The following is an 18,013-nucleotide window of genomic DNA, read 5'->3' on the forward strand; positions in this document are numbered from 1 at the left end:
TCAGAGCATTTGGATTTCAGATTTTTAGATTAGGGGATACTCACTCTGTACCACAAACTTTATGGCTTAAAACAATATCTATTTCCTCTCTCAGTTTCCATAGATCAGAGTTTGGGCATGGTTTAGCTGGGTCCTCTACTCGAGCCTCACAAGGCTGTAGTCAGAAGTCATTAGGACTGTGTTCTCATCTGGAGTCTTGACTGGGGAGGAATCCATGTTCAGATTCATTCAGGTTGTCCACAGAATTCATTTCCTATGCTATATGACTTGGGTGGGGGGCTTCAGTAATTGCTGGCTGTTGCCTGGGGCCACCTTCAGCTCCTGAAGTCTGCCTGAAGTTCTGCACCATGTTGGGTTCCCTGGCAACGTAGAGTTCCCACCCTCAAGAAGGGTCCCCACCCTCTTTAAAAGTGTCCCCCAGTCAGACCTAGCCAGAATAATTGCCCTTTAAGTAACTCCAAACCAATTGATTTGGAAATCTTGATTACACGTGAAATCCTTTTACCTTCGCTGTATTCTGTTGGCTTGAGGGTCGCAGGTCCCTCCATAGTCAGAAGATAGAGATAATGGGGCCATCTTGGAATTCTGCCTCCCCACAAGATGTATATGAGTTTTTATAGGACAAGAGTAGTCTGTCATTAAGCAATTATTGAAAACTAAATTTGCCAGACTCTCAATCTTTGAATCCTGGAGAACTTGCCTGGAGTGTGTAAATTAACTTTATCACTGTGCTGCTTATAAATTGATTTTTTTTTCCCTTCAAAAATTGTTTTGTTCCCAATTCTGCACAAACCCCTGGGATTGTTCAGTGTTGCAGACACACCTTTGACAGTCTTTGAAGTTTGACTTTTAAAATTCTTAGGAACAGCATAGTAAGTTACTTTTAATATTGACCCTTTTAAGGTAGTCGAAACTTAAATGCACATTTGGTAAAAATTGCTTTTCCAGAACCAAATTCTGCATTTCTTCTTTCCAGTTTAAAGATTAAACATGCAAAGCGTTTTGACCAGCCAGGAAGCACTGCTGTTGTCTTTTGTTTTGCCAAGTTTGATCCCTAGTAAGCTGGGTAGCTTCAGGTGTGGGTGTCCACTGCCAAATTCAAACTTCCAGACACCTCTTTGAGAACACCATGGACCTTAGGGCCAACTTGAAATAAGACAGATGCCTTGAGACTGAAATAGGTTCTATAGATTCTCATTCCCGTATAGTTACTAGGGGGTGAGCCCACTAAGGGAAGGGCAATATGCAAGGTGATGAAGAAAAGAGAGAAGGGAGAGAATGAAATTTACTTTGTTAAGGCCCATGAACATACTGTCTTTGTCATTTTTACTTCTAGAAAATAATGTCCAGTAGAAGAACATTTGCTGATTTACTGCCATAAGGAGCTCAGGAATTTAGAACAAGAGGGTGAAAGTATGACTGTGTCTCAGATTCCTCTAATGGGCTCATATTTTGGTTTGCTTATGATTAGTCAGAGGCACCATGATGTTCACTTTGGAGACCCTGCGTTTTCTTGGGTTATTGCTCTTGTTCTGTCATTTCCATTCCGTCATTTATAAAGCAGCAACAATATCACCCACCTCACCAACCTCATAGGGTTATTATAGGAATCCAAGAGAAGAGGTATGTAAAATGTTCAACAGAGAAAATAGGTGGGCAGGCCTGCTGCCTCAGGGGGGTACCCCTCTGCTTGTGGCCTGGGAGATCTAGGAAGTTACTCACTCTTACTGCAATAAACTTTGTATTGTGTTGCATTTGTGGTGGTTTTTGTTTCTTCCCTGCCCAGAGAAGTGATGGTTTCTGTTGGCCCTCTTTTTTCTCACAAAATTACTTCAGGGATAGGAGATGTAAGATCAGGAACACAGTCTAAATACTGGCATACCCTTTTTAGAAGGCTGGCACATGTAAAAACATCATTCAAGTTTTGTATAAACAAGCTAATTTTTGCAAGCATTTATGAAGCAACAGAGACACATCAAAAGCATGTTCAATTTAGCATTAGCTCAACTCTGTGCCCTAGGGGTGTGTGTGTAGATAAACAGGCTGTTTCAACTATATGGCCCCTAAGTGCAAGCCTGTGACTTCATCTGGTACTTTTCCTAAGAAGTAGCAATGAATCTGTGACAAAGATGGAGAAAACTGGCTTAGTTACAGTCTTTGAAATATAGTAGATGGTGATTTGGGGTGGGGAGAGTTTTCAAGGCAGGGCAAGGAGCGGGCTTATTTTTTTGTGGTTCCTGAGGAATTGGTTCAGTCCCTGGGACAAATTAGACCTCGATATTGATTGCATTGAATTATGCTAGTGGAGTGATTTTTGAGAATCATAGTGGATAATGTTTGTTGGCTGCAAAACACAATAAGAATGCCAGTTCTTACCTACATTTTTATCTTTGGGTAAAAGGTTAGTGATTCTCTACAGCTTTAATTCGGAACTAAACTAGAGTTCTTCCCTGACCCTTTGAAGGCAAAAATCTCAAATTTGTATTAAATTTTTTAGCCATCTTAACCTGCAGATTAGGGTTAGGATCTTAAATAGAAGTAAGGCCTTTATGGTTTTGGAGAAGGACAGCAGTCTACTCCCTAGGCTTGTGCTGTGGCTACAACTAGGGTTGGAGAACTCCACAGCCACTCCCTCTGGCTGAGGATACCACTGTTGGGGGTCCTGGTCACATTCCAGACCTTCTCACAAGAGGCTTGGTAAAGTATGTGGATTTTGTAGCAGAGCTCCTATGTTAGGATTCCAGTTTTGCCATTTTCTAGCTGTGTAACTTTGGGTAAATTAATCTTAAGGTTTCGGTTCCATCATTTATGAAGCAGCAATAATATAACTCACCTCACCAGCCTCATAGGGCATTACAGGAACTGAAGATGAGGTATGTAAAATGCTTAGCAGAGCACATGCCACATGTAACTATACAACAGATGATTAAAGGAAACATTCAGTACAGTTTGGCTTTAGGACTGGTACTTTGGTGCTGTCTCTCTGCTCAGCACCCTCTTCCCATTGCCCTAGAAGGGCCAGGCTGGGGCAGCTTTGCTGGCCCAGCAGCGTGGCTCTGTGCTTGCAGAGCTGACCCTCGCCCACTGGTACCCCTGGGCCTTCAGGGCAGCACCCAGCCAAGGGTGGACAACTGGTCAGAGTCATGTGGTTGAAAACAGAGAGACAGGAAAGGGGAGAAGGCTGGAAGGGCAGTGGTGGGTATGGCGGAGGGTGAAGGAGCTGGGAGCAAACACCTTGCTCTCCTCCACTTGCGGGGAGCCTTGTTTCATTTAGAATTTCTCAGACATTTAGAAAAGGGTTTAGCATTGGCAGAGTTTCACTGCTTATGTTATCCCAGTCAATCTGACTATAGAAACACCACAGCATAGTGTTTTACACATTGTGAATGCTGTTGGACAGTTCCTGTGGTATCACTCCACTCCTAAATATGGAGAACATGCTTAGTATGCTGTTTCTGATGTGAAACTTTTCAACAGTAAATCTAACATGACTGCTTGGTTCATTATTTCCATTGTTTCAGATGCCACTAATTCAGAATGTGTTTATAATTTAGATGCCATAAAGGTGGCTCATGTTAATTTGTAGCCATTTAAGATTTTGTTTATATGGTGAATCTGTTCTAAGGACAGCTTTAAAACACAAGCAGAAAGGCAAAGATTCAAAAACGCCTTCAGATAATTTTTCAGCTAGATGTTTCAACAGTAATTTAAACTTTCTATTTTTAAAATTTAATGATTCTGAGGTACATGCTAAGATAAATTATTTCATTATGCTATTTCAAAATTCATTTTATTTTACTTTGTAATTATCTTGACTGTATATGTAACAAAAATTATACAAGTCATTCTTATATGATTATACTACTTTATTCCTACCAGTAACTTAAATTGAGAATAAAATAAACTCAGCCAATTCAGTGAGCTGTTTCAGTGCATTTTATATAAAGTTATATTTGTGCGTAGTGTAATATACTATCTTTTGAAACATTTGATAATCAATGTTTTGAGAAAGACAGATGGACAGATACACATGCTTACGTACCCGTGTGCTAGAGAAGGTGATGAATTTGCCATGCTATCACTATATCAGTATAATCAAAAGTATATTTTGAAGGACATTTTAATTCAAGATCTTCATGGAAAGAAGGGAAGCCATGGCTAAACACCCTTAGGACACTCTCTGTACTGTCTCCAGTGCCCCCTTTCCTCAGTCTATTAAGGGCTTGGAAAGTCCTGCAGTGAAGAAAACTGAATTTTGGTTAGCACAGAATTCTTTATTTTTGAAACGGAGTCTTGCTCTGTTGCCTAGGCTGGAGTACAGTGGCGTGATCTCGGCTCACCGCAACCTCCAACTCCCGGGTTCAAGCATTTCTCCTGCCTCAGCCTCCCAAGTAGCTGGGATTACAGGTGCATACCACCACGCCCGGCTAATTTTTTGTATTTTTTAGTACAGACGGGGTTTCACTATGCTGGCCAGGCTGGTCTCCAACTCCTGACCTCAGGTGATCTGCCTGCCTTGGCCTCCCAAAGTGCTGGGATTACAGGTGTGAGCCACTGCGTTTAGCCTATCACAGAATTCTTTAAACTCATGTTACCTGAGACCTGTTTTTATGTGACACATTTGAATATCCTTAACTTGTTCTATACTTTTTGCCTTCTCAATTAATTCATATAGTCATTCAGTATAAATATGTTTTCCTGGAAATTGTTAAGAATGAGCTGAATAAAACTAACTGGCATATCAAAAGACTTGAACTCAGGGCCCTGAATTCATTAATACTGATTTTAATCAAGCAGAAAATACTTCAGTCCTTGATTCTCTTAAGAATATTTTTGTGCTTTTTATTTTATATCAAATAATTAAAGTTTATTACCCCAGTTGACCATTCAAACTACTATCCGCTCATCTTGATCTCCTCCCTTACAAAGCAGATTTTAAAAGCTTGCTTGTGAAGCATTTGCATGCCTGCAGCCACCCAGTCTCAGGCAGGATTTGTTGTTCAAGCTGGTTCCTCTGCCTCCCCCTCTCTCTCAGCCTGGGACAGTTTTTAGAAAGCCTCCCTGGTCTCAGCATGGGTTAGGTGCTCTGCACTCTTTCCCAGCAGTTACTATGGCTGCCTTGTTTACTGTTAGAGCCTCAAATATTTGTTGAATAAATATATGAATTGGGTACTAGATACCAAATGCATCTTCTTTTTTATCAGTGTCATTGTTATAATCTCAATAGGACTTGCCGAAACGTTGCTAAATGCTCTTTTGAATCATTGCACACTCTTCTGGCTGAAGATCGAGCTTCACTTTTCATACCAGAATTCCTTTTTTGAAGAGTGTAGAGGGGTCAAGAACCTGGGGAATACTGGAAAAAATAAGAGTTAAGAATGTCTGTAATAAAAATGTGTCTCCAAAGCCATTTTTAAGATACCAAATAGTATGTTTCAGTCTTAAATGACTACTTGCTATTTGTCTTTTCATGAGCCATTTAAGCAATAGTTTAGTGTTCTAAAAGCTTGTATTTATGTTACTTGGGACTTAATTGGCCTGCCTCTTCTTCACCAGAATCTTATTTTCTCTGAGGGCACAAGTGCCTCCTCCTCATTGCCTCCCTTTAGCTTAATTTGTGGGGAGGCTTTTGTTTTCATAAGTACCATGTTATTCTGGTCCGCTTGGTACCGTCTTTTCTTTTTCTATAAAGCATTGTTTTGATTTTAGACTTGTTTGTATGTAAATAAACATGTAAATAAATACATTTGTCTGTAAATAAAATGTTTATCCTTGGGTGCCCTGTATGACAAAATGTTGGTTTGCAGAGATCATACATGTGGAAGCATTGCACACTCTGTTAACATTGCATCACTTGCTCATGCTATACTCAAAATTGCTAACAGGCTGAGGCTTCAGCAGTGTAATTAAGGCAAAACATGATGAAATTAGATAGCTTTTTAAGCCAGAAAATGCTGATGAATTGTGGAAGAAAAGCACATTGAGATAAATAAAAAGTTGCTTTTTTACATATCTTTTCATTTTCTTTGATGATTCTTCTATGCATTTTGGGTTGGATTTGCTTAAAAGAAGCAGAGGGATTGCTCTCACTTCCCCCATCGGGTCTCCTTTGGTTAAATTTGCATCTTGTCCATTCTGCTGTTTTATATACGATAATTTAGTTGTATGTCTTTTCTGATTTATATGTTGTGAACAATGGAGTTAAGGAAAAGAACAGTTGTCTTTAGCTTATGGTAATGTTTTCAACAAAACACACTCACCTTAGATCGTTTTTATTTATAGTTTAAGTATCAGTTATGCTGTTTAAGTTCCAAAAGTTCATGGCAGTCTTTATATATTCCATAATGTTCCAAATGGGATATGGAATTATAGTAGAATATATGTCAAGCAGAAAGTTTGACAGGATGTTATTTAAAAATACCTTTGGTATCTAACATTCTCCATGTTTGCTCTAATAAATGAGAGGTTTTAGGAATGCCCTACATGGTAATATCAGATGTTAATGGCATTGATTACCTGTCAGGCAGTGGGAATTGATGGGAAAATGTCTGCTGTAAAATTAAATAGTATTAGAGAAGACTGTACCATGCATCTGGTGGGGTGGGGGGTGGAGGGGGGGACATGGCTGGGCCTGGGAGACTTTGTCAGGGTATTACTGGGAGCTCCAGGTTTTTTTCCCCACATGATTAAGGCAGGCCATCTGTTCTTTGTTAAATGTTTACAAAAACAGCTTTTCTCTAAAAGATTTAAGGAGATGTGGGTCTGGTAAACACTGTAATATTTCTGAGCACCTTTTTCACCCTATTTCAGATAGTACCAAAACATAATTCTGCTGCATATCAAACAGAATTAATACTTTTTTGTATTTGATCTTCACTTTTTTCCTCCTTATGCAAGATTAAATTTTTTACTGAGTTACTAATTTATTGCTTCATTTATTACTAAAAGGAGCATCTAACATGATTTGTATGCCAAAGTGTGTAAACTTTAAATCTTTTTGTGTTATATGTTTTATGCTTTTTCTAATTCATTACTGTGTGCTGGGGAATCTCATTAGAAGCTGGTGTTCTGTTACTGGAGCAAATGCCATGCAGATTAAAGAAAGGTAAACATACCTGGTATTAATTCTCCATTCTAAGTTTTAATCATTGTTTAGACTTTCCTCTTTTCCTCTCTTTCCAGAAACAGCTTTTTCTTTCATTTCCTGAAAAATAGCTTGTCCCAAATAAGTTTGATCTCCGTGTCCTGTGCAAAAAAGATAGGGCTTTTTCCTTTTTAATTACATTAAGGAATAATATGTACAAACTAACTCAACTTATGCAAACTAAATATAAAACAGTTAAATCAGGTCCATTGATACTTAGGTAGTGATAATTTGGACAATGCCTCTGTTGATGTGTAAGAGTGTTTGTGAGGAAAGGATAGAGGGGCAGAGGGTAACTTTGGCAGTGTTTAGTTAGTTGTGTTATCCCTGCATGGAAATCTGCTCATGTAGATCTACATCTGTGTATTCTTCTTCAAACTTTGACCTTGCCTCTGTGTTTCCTATATATCGTTACTCATTTTTCAGCCTCATTCTCCCTTAGCTATGACCAGCAAAGGGCAATAAGTATTTTAAGACTTTTTAATGCCACAGGATTTTGGAAGAAACTTTGGAAATCACCTATCAATCACCTAACCCAAAACCTTCATTTTGCAGAAAAAGAAACTAACCCCAGATGGGTGAAGTGATTTTTTCCCAGATGATATAGCTGACGGTAGGGCCTGGACTTGAATTTTAATCTCTTAACTCAGAGTTCTGGGCTCTTTCTCTTACACCAGTGCAATTGAGTGAAACCTGTGAGCCTTTCCCAGAAAGATGCTGTGTAGAAGATGTTAGGAAGAGGTGGACAGAATCAGAAAGTACTAGAGTTAGGAAACTAGATTCAAATCTTAGCTCCGTCACTAACTGTGTGACCTGGGGTGGCCACATCACCTTCTTGGACTTTTCCTTTCTGAAAGTTGGGGGTAAATTATCACTTTTTTGTTATGAGATTCAGGGGAATTAACACATCTAGCAAACATAACCTAGCTTGGTGCATGGCATCAAATAGCCACTCAGTCAATATTAGGTGTATTGGAATCGAATTTACAGTACCTGTATTTTAATGTTTGATTCTAACCTTCCTCCTTTTCTCGTAGTAAGCCTTGGCGTGTACAGTAGTCACGAGGCTCTGGAGATGTGGCTGGGCTCGTCTGCCTGCTCCTCTTCTGTAGGTCATGTGCTGAGGAGTGAGGACTCTGGAGCTATTGGCTCTGATGGCAGTCTCAGTTCTGTCACTTAACATCTGTACCTCCTCGGACAAGTTACTTCATCTTAGAGTGGCGGTGTCTTCAACTATAAAATTTGAAGAATCACCTAACGCTTAGGGCTGGTGTGAGGATTGAATGGTACCACGGTGTAAAGCATATATGCCTGGCACATAGTAGATCGTTTACATTACAGTTAGTGTTACATGCCAGAAGAAGCATATGAGAAAGGCAGGAAATGAGAGACATATGTAGATTTAATATTTTCAAGTATTTTGTTGAAATATAAATGTTCGTTAGATGTCATAATTTATGGTATAGATGATAATCCAGGCAGCCCTGCTCTGGTTTGGATGGTGAGCTATGAGGGAGGCTGTTGTATGCAGGAGTCACTTCCTCTGATCTTGGCTGACCACTCAGAATCCCATTCTAAATGTGGTTATTTTTCTACTCTATTTAAGATAGTCTCTGGGTGTATCCCTAGTGAAAGTCAAGAACCTCCCAAAGGCATGTCACATTAATTTATTTGGGTTATCTCTCCCTTGGTGAAATTTTGAAATATAAAGCCTTAAAGAGGTTAAGAAAAACATGTTCCACCTTTCATGTCAATGCAAGAAATTTCACCAATCCAAAATCATCAAGTTTGGGTATGTGCTTTTAATTTGATATTTTAATGTTGTTTAAACCAGAAATGACTTGTATTGTATTAGATTTATGTGTTATGTTTACACTTTTATTTCAGACTTTCACAGTACTAGAATCTTGCAATGTTCAGTATACTTGCTCATTTTAAAAATGGCTAAATTATATACCTTTTATTTGAGCTCCCATTCCCACATGGGGCTAGAACTCAACTTAGATGTATTCTTTGTGGCTTAGTCTTGGTGCTGTTTTGCCATTCACCATTTTCATGTAGGCTGTTTAAAAAATGGACAGTGTCTTCAGTTGAGTGAGTTTTTACTTCCTGAACTGATTTTTTTTACTGTATTAACTAAAGTGCTATTTTAAAACTTTCTTTCTTAAAAGATTCTCTCTTAAACATACATTTTTTTTTGGATGAGAGAAGATGATAGATTCTACAACTGTATAGTTGGAAAAATATTTGCTACCTGAGTATAGAATAAGTTTCAGAAACATCAGCCACTAACTTTCAGTTCTTTTCTTTACTGTGAAGAATGATAAACTAATTTCAATTCCTATTTGTGTCTCTTAGCATTCCCCCTCGGAGCCCTTTCTAGAGAAACCAGTGCCGGATATGACTCAGGTTAGTGGACCGAATGCTCAGCTAGTGAAGAGTGATGATTACCTGCCATCAATAGAACAGCAGCCACAACAAAAGAAGAAGAAAAAGAAAAACAACCACATTGTAGCAGAGGATCCCAGTAAACGTTTTGGTAAAGATGACTTCCCTGGTGGGGTAGATAACCAAGAACTAAATAGGAACTCACTGGATGGGTCCCAAGAAGAAAAAAAGAAAAAGAAAAGGTCAAAGGCAAAAAAAGACCCGAAGGAACCGAAGGAACCCAAGGAGAAAAAAGAGCCCAAGGAACCCAAGACCCCGAAAGCCCCTAAGATTCCCAAAGAGCCAAAGGAAAAGAAAGCAAAAACTGCCACGCCAAAACCCAAATCCAGCAAAAAGTCAAGGTAGGCTGTGGGCAGAAAAAACAACTGCAAAACATTGAGAGTACAGAAATTAGCGCCAAATAGTTACAGCCTATGAAATGAGGGGTGGGAGGGGACACAGTGATTTTTGTCATCATTGAGTTTCTTTCCCTAATATCCAAACTAAAAAGCTAAGGCTTTTACGCATTCTGAAAGTTAGGACTTATTGTCGTGAACTGTTGATTTACAGACCTTACTGGATACAAATTAAAAATCATTTTTTTATATTTTTATGAAAACTTATCATTTAGCAAATGGAATGAAGTTAGCAGTATAATTATTTATAAGAATAGACCAGCAACCTCATTTTCAGTGATGATATAAAACTGGATAAGAAGGATTATAGAAGAAAGGTCACTATATTTCACTAAGCATTCCAGCCCTTCTTCCCAGAGGTTGAACCAGGATTGTTAATTCTCTCCATTTGGCGGAGTAAGCCTTCCAGGAGCAGGGTTGAAATCCTAGTGAGCAGCACAAGAGAAATCAAATAGTACTTGTCCATTGGATATGCATTCAAGAGTAGCATGAATTTTAGGTTCTAGGGAAGACCCTCTTTCACTCCATATTCCCCCCATCAATTCTCTGACCGCTCCCCCAAAAAGCATATTTATTCGGTAAGAAAAACTGAGAGGAGAAGACATTGAAGACTAATTTTTTTCATTTGTAGTGAATGTTTCTTACAACTGTTCTGAACCAGTTCCAGACATCTGAATCTGTTTTTCAGAATGTGGCTCATGTTAGAAAATATAGTTTCCAGATGGAACTATGGTCAGCCTTGGTTAATCCGAATCTGTTTGCAAACTCCATTAGAAAACACGCCCACCCCATACCCTCATGTGCACGTGTAAACACACACCTGTGCATGTACACAGTCAGTTCTGCATTTGCTGTGAACTTTTTGAGATTGCTGCCCTGTGTGTGCATGCCCAAGTACACAAACAGAGGAGATTAATTTTGTGGCTAGAAAGATGTTGCCTTGAAGTGAAAGGACAAACTTGGACTTGCAACTTCCTGCTAAAAATAATCTAAACAACTCCAAATACATTATTATGTGATGTTTTAAAAGTTTGGATCATAGCCATTTAGGAAATTTTGCCCTCAACACCTTTTATGGTGCCAAAGTAACTGAATTACATTCAGTAGCTCAGTCTTACAGATAACTTAATATTTGCATTTATTTGTGAATTTTCTTTGATGCCTCAGTGTGTGGTCTCCTAATTGAAAACCATCACTTTTCTCCCCCTCTTTGTGAACATGTTTTTAAACTTAACACTTTATAAAATCTGTTTTTATTTAAGAAATATTAAGTGCTTATTATTTGCAGGTACTGTTTTAAGAGTTAGGGATGTAAGGATGAGGAAGAAAGACATGGGTAGAATTTTAGTGTGACTTTATGAGGTAGTTTAAAAAATAAGTAATTACCTAAATCTAAGTATATGCTTTTGGTAGGAGAAAGCATAAGCTTATTTCTCCCAAGGAGAAAGAAATCAAAGCAAAAATCTTAAAAAGAATATAATCTTTTTTCTTTAACTTAAAACTTAGGAGTCTGTGTTCTAAAGAAGCTTTTTGGAGCTCAGGAAATACATCATTAATATTAATCTTAGCATCAAGATATATATCTGATTCCAGCTTTCATCTTAATTTTTAAATTTATCACCTAATGGTAAAAATGGATTAAAAAAAGAAAATAACACTCTATATTAGATATTGTTATGAATTTCGAAGTATGTCTTTTTAAGTTCTGAATCTACATCAGACTGGCTCTATGTTTAAAAACTTACTTAGCATACCCTTACCTCTTGTAGAGTCCTTTGGGGCAGATATTAAAATGCTGTATTTAACAATGAAATTTGTTAAAATTTTCCCAACAACTGTAAGAAACTGTTTGAAAGTTGGAGCACCAAATCTAGTTAGTCCCAGGCATGCCATGTCTTCTTGGTGCAGATATAGACCCTGTGTTTATCCACTAGAGAAACATTCAGTGCAAGCCTCATAGGCTTGCTGTCCACCCTGAAGTATGAATCAGAGTCTGTGCAGAGTAAGTGATTGGCATTGCTGAATCTGAGTGTTGGCTTTGCACCAGAGTCACAAGCTTTTGGTAGGAAGAAAAGGGTGTATTTTCTCTGAAAAAGTGTCTAGTACCTTCCCCCCTCCTGCGGCTTTTGATTAATAGTCTCAGTCAATGCCTGCTATAGGCAACAGTTATTTTTACGCTAAGTGGTGTGAAAATAATTGGATGGAACACGTCTGATGAGCCTGCGGATTTACAGGTTAAACGGGAGCTGCTGCAGTGTGGCCCAAAGACTTAGGATGCCACACCGGGGGGGGGGGGGGGGGGGCGGGGCACAAAGAGTGTTGGTGGCACCTCTGTTGGCCCTGGTCACTTGAGCACTTATAGGGCCACTCTGATTTACAATGAAGGGTTGTAAGGACATTCCTGAACTTCCCTGTTGTTGACAGTCAAACAGGGATGGCTGTCCAAGCATACGGTAGTTGAATTGAGGTTTTAAGTAAATTAACAAACCAGACCATTATTTTGTTGAACCTCATTGTTTCTCTTGATCTGATAAATTGAGTATGTCGCATTGTGGTCTCGTTGTTCTACTAAGTGTAGAAAGGAAACAGCATCCCTGGAGCAAGGATAACTAGAGTGCATACAACTACATGTAAATTCTGAATAGCATAGTAGAATAATTATGTAAATTGAATATGCAGTGATGAAGGTAATAGGGGGTTTGGGTTATGTTAGTACTGGGTTTGAATTGCCGTAGCAGTTTGCTTTTAAGCACTGGAATACAACAGTGGCAATTTTGTTTTGCAAAATGTTATGTGATACCAGTTATTTCCATCCTTGAATAAGTTAACTTGATGAATTTGTTTATACAGAAAATAATTTTCCTACAGAGAGCTAAAATAGAGGGAATAAGCAGAACTGAAATGAAAAATTTAGCACAGAACTGCTGACATCTTTACTCCGCAGCCCTGTATGCCATATCATTGCTGTGTTGTACAAACAAGTGTGCTGTTCTTTGAGCTGGAGGTAAAGGAATCGGCCCGAGGGTGCTCTAGCTTTCTCTGTGCTGTGTCACTGTCAGGGAGAGAGCTTGGTCTGCATCACTTACACTCACCATGGTAAAGGACATGTGAAGGCTGGCCGTTGTCAGGGGCTGATTTTCCTGTGTGTCTTCTCACTGCCTGGCACCCCATCTTGTTCTGTAAAATGGCAGAAGCTTGAATTTGTGACCATTCCCAGAGAACTGGCCTTTTTGACAACTAAAATATGATCATACATGTCTTTCCTCTGCAGGAGGACCTAAAAGAATCTGCCCAGAAACTGTTACATAGAGTGGTGGTGAAGCAGGAAAAGATGTTCAGCATCACAGAAAAAGACATGTAAAACCTTGATGAGAAAAACGGGCCACATTCCTATTCTCTAATCAGGCTGTATCTTTTTTCCCTTTCCCGTTTTATGTTAAGTATCTATTTTTTCTATCGATTTTTCTAGTGTTCTCCCCAGTTGTCCTTACAGCTTTCAAATATTCGTTGCTAATATTGAAAATAACAGCGAAAACATTTGTGGGTTGGAGAGGATACCGTTTTGCATGTGGAAGGATTCATGGAGCTGGAATATGAGGATTTGCATCCTTTTCAATGCATTTTCTGTTGTGCGTGCATGTGCCTTGTGAGATGAGAAAGAATTTGGAGGAAGTGCTTCCTTTGAATGACTCTTGAAGGATTTAATGGTCCATTTAGCTATATAAAGATTCTTTGAATGTACAGAAAGAAGGGAACTTGGCCAAAGATTGTGACTTGACTACTGAAGCTTAAGTTAAATAGAACAACACAGACTTGCTGCTAATGCAGTTTCTAGGAATGCCTTTCGTTCCTTGCTCTATACTCTGTCCCTAGTATTAAACTTAGTAGAAAACTAAAATGTTATTTTTCAATTAAGAGTGAAGTTTTATTTTTACATGCTACTCTTATTTAAAAAAAACATATATAGTACCAGAAACATGTGAGGGTGCTTTTTGCAAATCATACTATCATTATCATTTATAGTAGTAGTATTTGTGTAGCAGCTTTCTCTGAGGAACTCAGCTTTTCAAACATTGTTTTCTCAGTTATGAGCTTACAGAGTAGCAACGTTTACCTGAGAAATACTTTTACTCAGCCACCAAGTCCAATGGTGGTGTATTTTTATAAACAAATACATATTTTATGGTGTACTCTTGTATATGTAAAATTTCTTAATAGAGATTAGGCACAAAAGTAACCCATTATGCTAGTTTTGGTAGTAAGTACAAAAACCTAAATAGTCAGATATCTTCCTGTCAGGTACATGGGTAATAAAATAAATTAAACCCTCAGCCTTCCTTTGATTTTTTTTTTTTTTGTAGCTGTCCTGATGATTTTATTATTCTTTATTTTACTCACATGCTATGATTTACTCTTGGTGGAAGACATTGGACATTTGAAAAGACAGAACTAAATGTTTTGCACCCTGTGCCTGTGGAAGAGGGTAGAGATTTCTTATGTGTGTGATGATAAATGAATCTTTGAGCCCTTTCAGTGTTGGTGCCCATGAACATAGTGTGGCTCTGTCTCCCGACCTGTCCTACCCAGTCTCTGGTTCATTAAATCCAAGCTTGTGCTCCCTTTCCTGCTGCCTCAAAGGCTGTCTTTTCTTCAACAAAAGGACCATAGCATCTTTTAAATCCCGAATCCTTCTTTCCTTTAGGGTAACCACCTCAAGGCCTTCCTTTTGCCAGCCAGCATCAGTGGCCCCATTGTGGCTCTTCCTCTATTTAATTTCATCTTAAACTGGCTGAGTAAGCAGGGTGAGAGAGTCATCAGCCGCTTTTAGTACAGACCCCGGTGTCTTTGACGTGTGTGGTTCAGTTCATATCCATCAAGGGAAGAGATTGCCTAATAATACTGACCTTGAAAGCAAGTTTGCCAACTCATGGTCTGTGCCAGATGCAGGGTGGGCTACACTGGGCCTACTGGAAATTTGTTTCTGCCCATCCAGTGAACTGCAGTGGACTCCAAAGCAGTGGCCTTGTTCCCACTTTGGTTTATATGGGAGAAGGTGGTGTAGATCCCACTTTCAACTTCCACTGCACCTATCAAATGGAAGTTCAGGTGTGAGGAGGCCGTGAGCCGCAGTGGGATGTTAAAGGGAGATTTTTCTGGAGACACATTCCTTGAAAGTCCTAAGTGGAATTTTCAGATGGAGCGTATGTTGCCATACAGTAGATGTGGTTATGATGTTAGGGCTGGCAGGTAAAGAGCAGAAGGAATCATAGGCTGATTTTATCTTTTATTTAAATAAGTCTATATATGTGAAAATGAAGTGCTGTTGAAAAATGAAATTCTGCACAAATGCAGTTTGCACCTGATATGTAAAGATCTTTATGTTAGTTGTCTTCTGCGTGGACGAAGGCAGTCTTCAGGTGCTTGTGCAAAGCCACTGTGCAGAGCATCAGTCATCTGAAATGCCAGCCCTCACTTCAGCCACCTTTATGTAGAAGTCTATGTGACTTAGCATTCAGACGTTAAATAGGAAATGGAGAGTGCAAATCAAGAAAAAAGACACTTCTTTTTTTTTCTTTAAGTTAGACAACACCCTTAAACTTCCATAGAATACTAATTTTATATGTAGCCCTGACTTCTGTAGGAATAATATAATTTTGTGGGAGTTTGGTTTCTCCTGTTGGGGTGGATGGTGATATTTTCTTCTTTGTTGTTTTTACCATTTATTTAATCTGCCAAAGTCTCATCTCACCTGAGGCACCTGATTGAAATGTGGGTGGGCAGCATGGCTCATTTGTTGTGTTAGCCTCCCTGGCAGATTAGAGACCGTAATGATGAATCTAGGGAGGGGGTTCTGACTGCCAGAGTCCCCCTTCCTACTTCATAGGATTGCTGTGCATGAATAAGAGCGGCATCTTAAAATGTGGCACAGGGAGTCAAATGTGTGCCCTATAGTTTGGCACTTGGAAAGATACACTATGATAAAAGGCCATTGAAAGGCCTATTTTTTATATAGTTTTGTAGTGTCTAATTGGTTTAATTCTTTATGTTATATCTAGGAAGTGGAGAGTGTGAATCAAGAAAAAAGGCACTTTTTAAAAGTAAGACAACACCCTTAAACTTCCATTAGAATACTAATTTTTATTTGTAGCCCTGACTTCTATAGGAACAATGTAATTTTGTGGGAGTTAGGCTTCCATTATAATGCCAGGTGATGCCACATAGCCAAAGTGTTAATGTCTGTGTTAAGCTTCTGTGATCAGATAACACATTAGCTAACTAGACTTCTTTTCCATGTTACTTCTGGCAGATCTGAATTTAATCCATAAAACTCGGTAACTTGTAGATTTTCTTTCTTTTCTTTCTTTTTTTCTTTTTTTTTTTTGAGACAGACTCGCTCTGTTGCCCAGGCTGGAGGGCAGTGGCACGATCTCTGCTCACTGCAACCTCAGGTTCAAGCGATTCTACTGCCTCAGCCTCCCTAGTAGCTTGGGTCTACAGGCATGCACCACCACGCCCTGTTAATTTTTGTGTTTTTAGTAGAGTTGGGGTTTCACCATGTTGGCCAGGTTGGTCTCAAACGCCTATCCTCAAGTGATCCGCCTACCTTGGTCTCGCAAAGTGCTGGGATTACAGGTGTGAGTCACTGCAGCCCAGCCCCAGGTGACTTTTTTTTTTGAGACAGGGTCTTGCTCTGTCGTGTAGGCCAAAGTGCAGTAACACAGTCTCAGCTCACTGCAGCCTCAGCCTCCTGGGCTCAAGCAGTCCTCCCTCCTCCCACCTCAGTCTCTCTTTTTTTTATTTTTATTTTTTGATTTTTTCAGATCCAGACCTACAGAGACTTTTTTGTATTTTTTATAGAGATGAGGTTTTGTCGTGTTACCCAGGCTGGTCTCGAACTCCTGGCCTCAAGCGGTCCACCTGCCTTGGCTTCCCAAAGTGCTGGGTTTACAGGCCTGAGCCAATGTACCCAGCTGGTGACTAATTTTGAAGAAATTAAAACATTTATTAATAATTCTTCATTGAACTTGAACATTTATTGTCCATCAGTAAAACAGAATTCTTCCCTCTTCCTTTCCTGCTAACAGCTCTCCTCTTTCTTTTTCAACTAAAAGAGTAGGGTAAAGAATTTGTGGCTGGGGCTTAGGAGTTGAGGGTGGCGAGGCACCTGCTTGGAGTGAAGCATGTGGGTGCCAGGCCAGACGCCTGAGAACCAAGGGTGCCTGAGGCTGCTGGGTGCAGGATTGCAGACATCTGGGCAGCGCACTGAGCACTAGTGGGGCCTTCGCCAAAAGGGTACTGGATATCTTGGTGTGAAGTTGTTGACCTCTGGGTTTATTATCTGCCATTCAGAGTTTGATTTGTCCCCTTCCTCATTAGTTTATTCTGTTGTCCGCATTTTATTACATTCTAGTTTAGCTGTTAAATTTTAGTCTTAGAACTTTCTTTAAAATTTTTATTTTGTGGGGTTGATTTTACTCTATGATGTACCAGATTTTATGCTGCTTTAATTGGCTTTTTAGAACTTCATACTTTATCTTTTTTAGTTTGCCTTTTTGTCTTCTAATTTTCTTTTTCATTGTCTAAAAAACTTAACCAAATAGTAGACAGGGCTTAAAGGAAATGCTCTGCTCTTAAGTTGAGAGGCTAGACACTCTCCTCTGCCAGTATTGAGCCCTTGGCCTCTACCATCTAGCTGTGTATTTTAGTGTGGCAGCTCAGATCATTTTAGAGTTGTATTTTGCCACAAACACCCTGCATCACATTCTGTGTGGCATCCCATGCCACAAAACATCTCTTTTACTTCTTATCCATTAGGTTCATTTCTTTATTCAAAAGTCTTTTCAGGATATAAAGTGTAAGAATATGCTTTAATACCTTTCAGTCTTTAAAAGATTATAATGTAACATTTTGGAGAAGCTTGAGTCTCTGAAAACAAACCTGATTAATTCTCATGACCTAAGTCTCCAGGTTAATTTTTCCCAATATGGTGAGAAACTTCACTAACTTATCCCATCTGAAGAGACTG

General features: G+C 39.2%; 1 protein-coding gene across 9 annotated transcripts in view; it reads left to right on the forward strand.

Annotated features, from left to right (window-relative positions):
• CHD7 (chromodomain helicase DNA binding protein 7) overlaps positions 1 to 18,013 on the forward strand; it is a 191,267-nt gene that overhangs the window by 93,291 nt on the left and 79,963 nt on the right. For all 9 annotated transcript variants that reach the window (XM_063817126.1, XM_063817130.1, XM_016959510.4 and 6 more), the window contains exon 3: positions 9,503 to 9,933. In XM_063817126.1, coding sequence (XP_063673196.1) covers positions 9,503 to 9,933 — 431 coding nt within the window. The remainder of the gene's footprint in view (positions 1 to 9,502; positions 9,934 to 18,013) is intronic.

This window comes from Pan troglodytes, chromosome 7 (genome assembly GCF_028858775.2).
Source record: "Pan troglodytes isolate AG18354 chromosome 7, NHGRI_mPanTro3-v2.0_pri, whole genome shotgun sequence".
Taxonomy (NCBI): Eukaryota; Metazoa; Chordata; class Mammalia; order Primates; family Hominidae; genus Pan; species Pan troglodytes.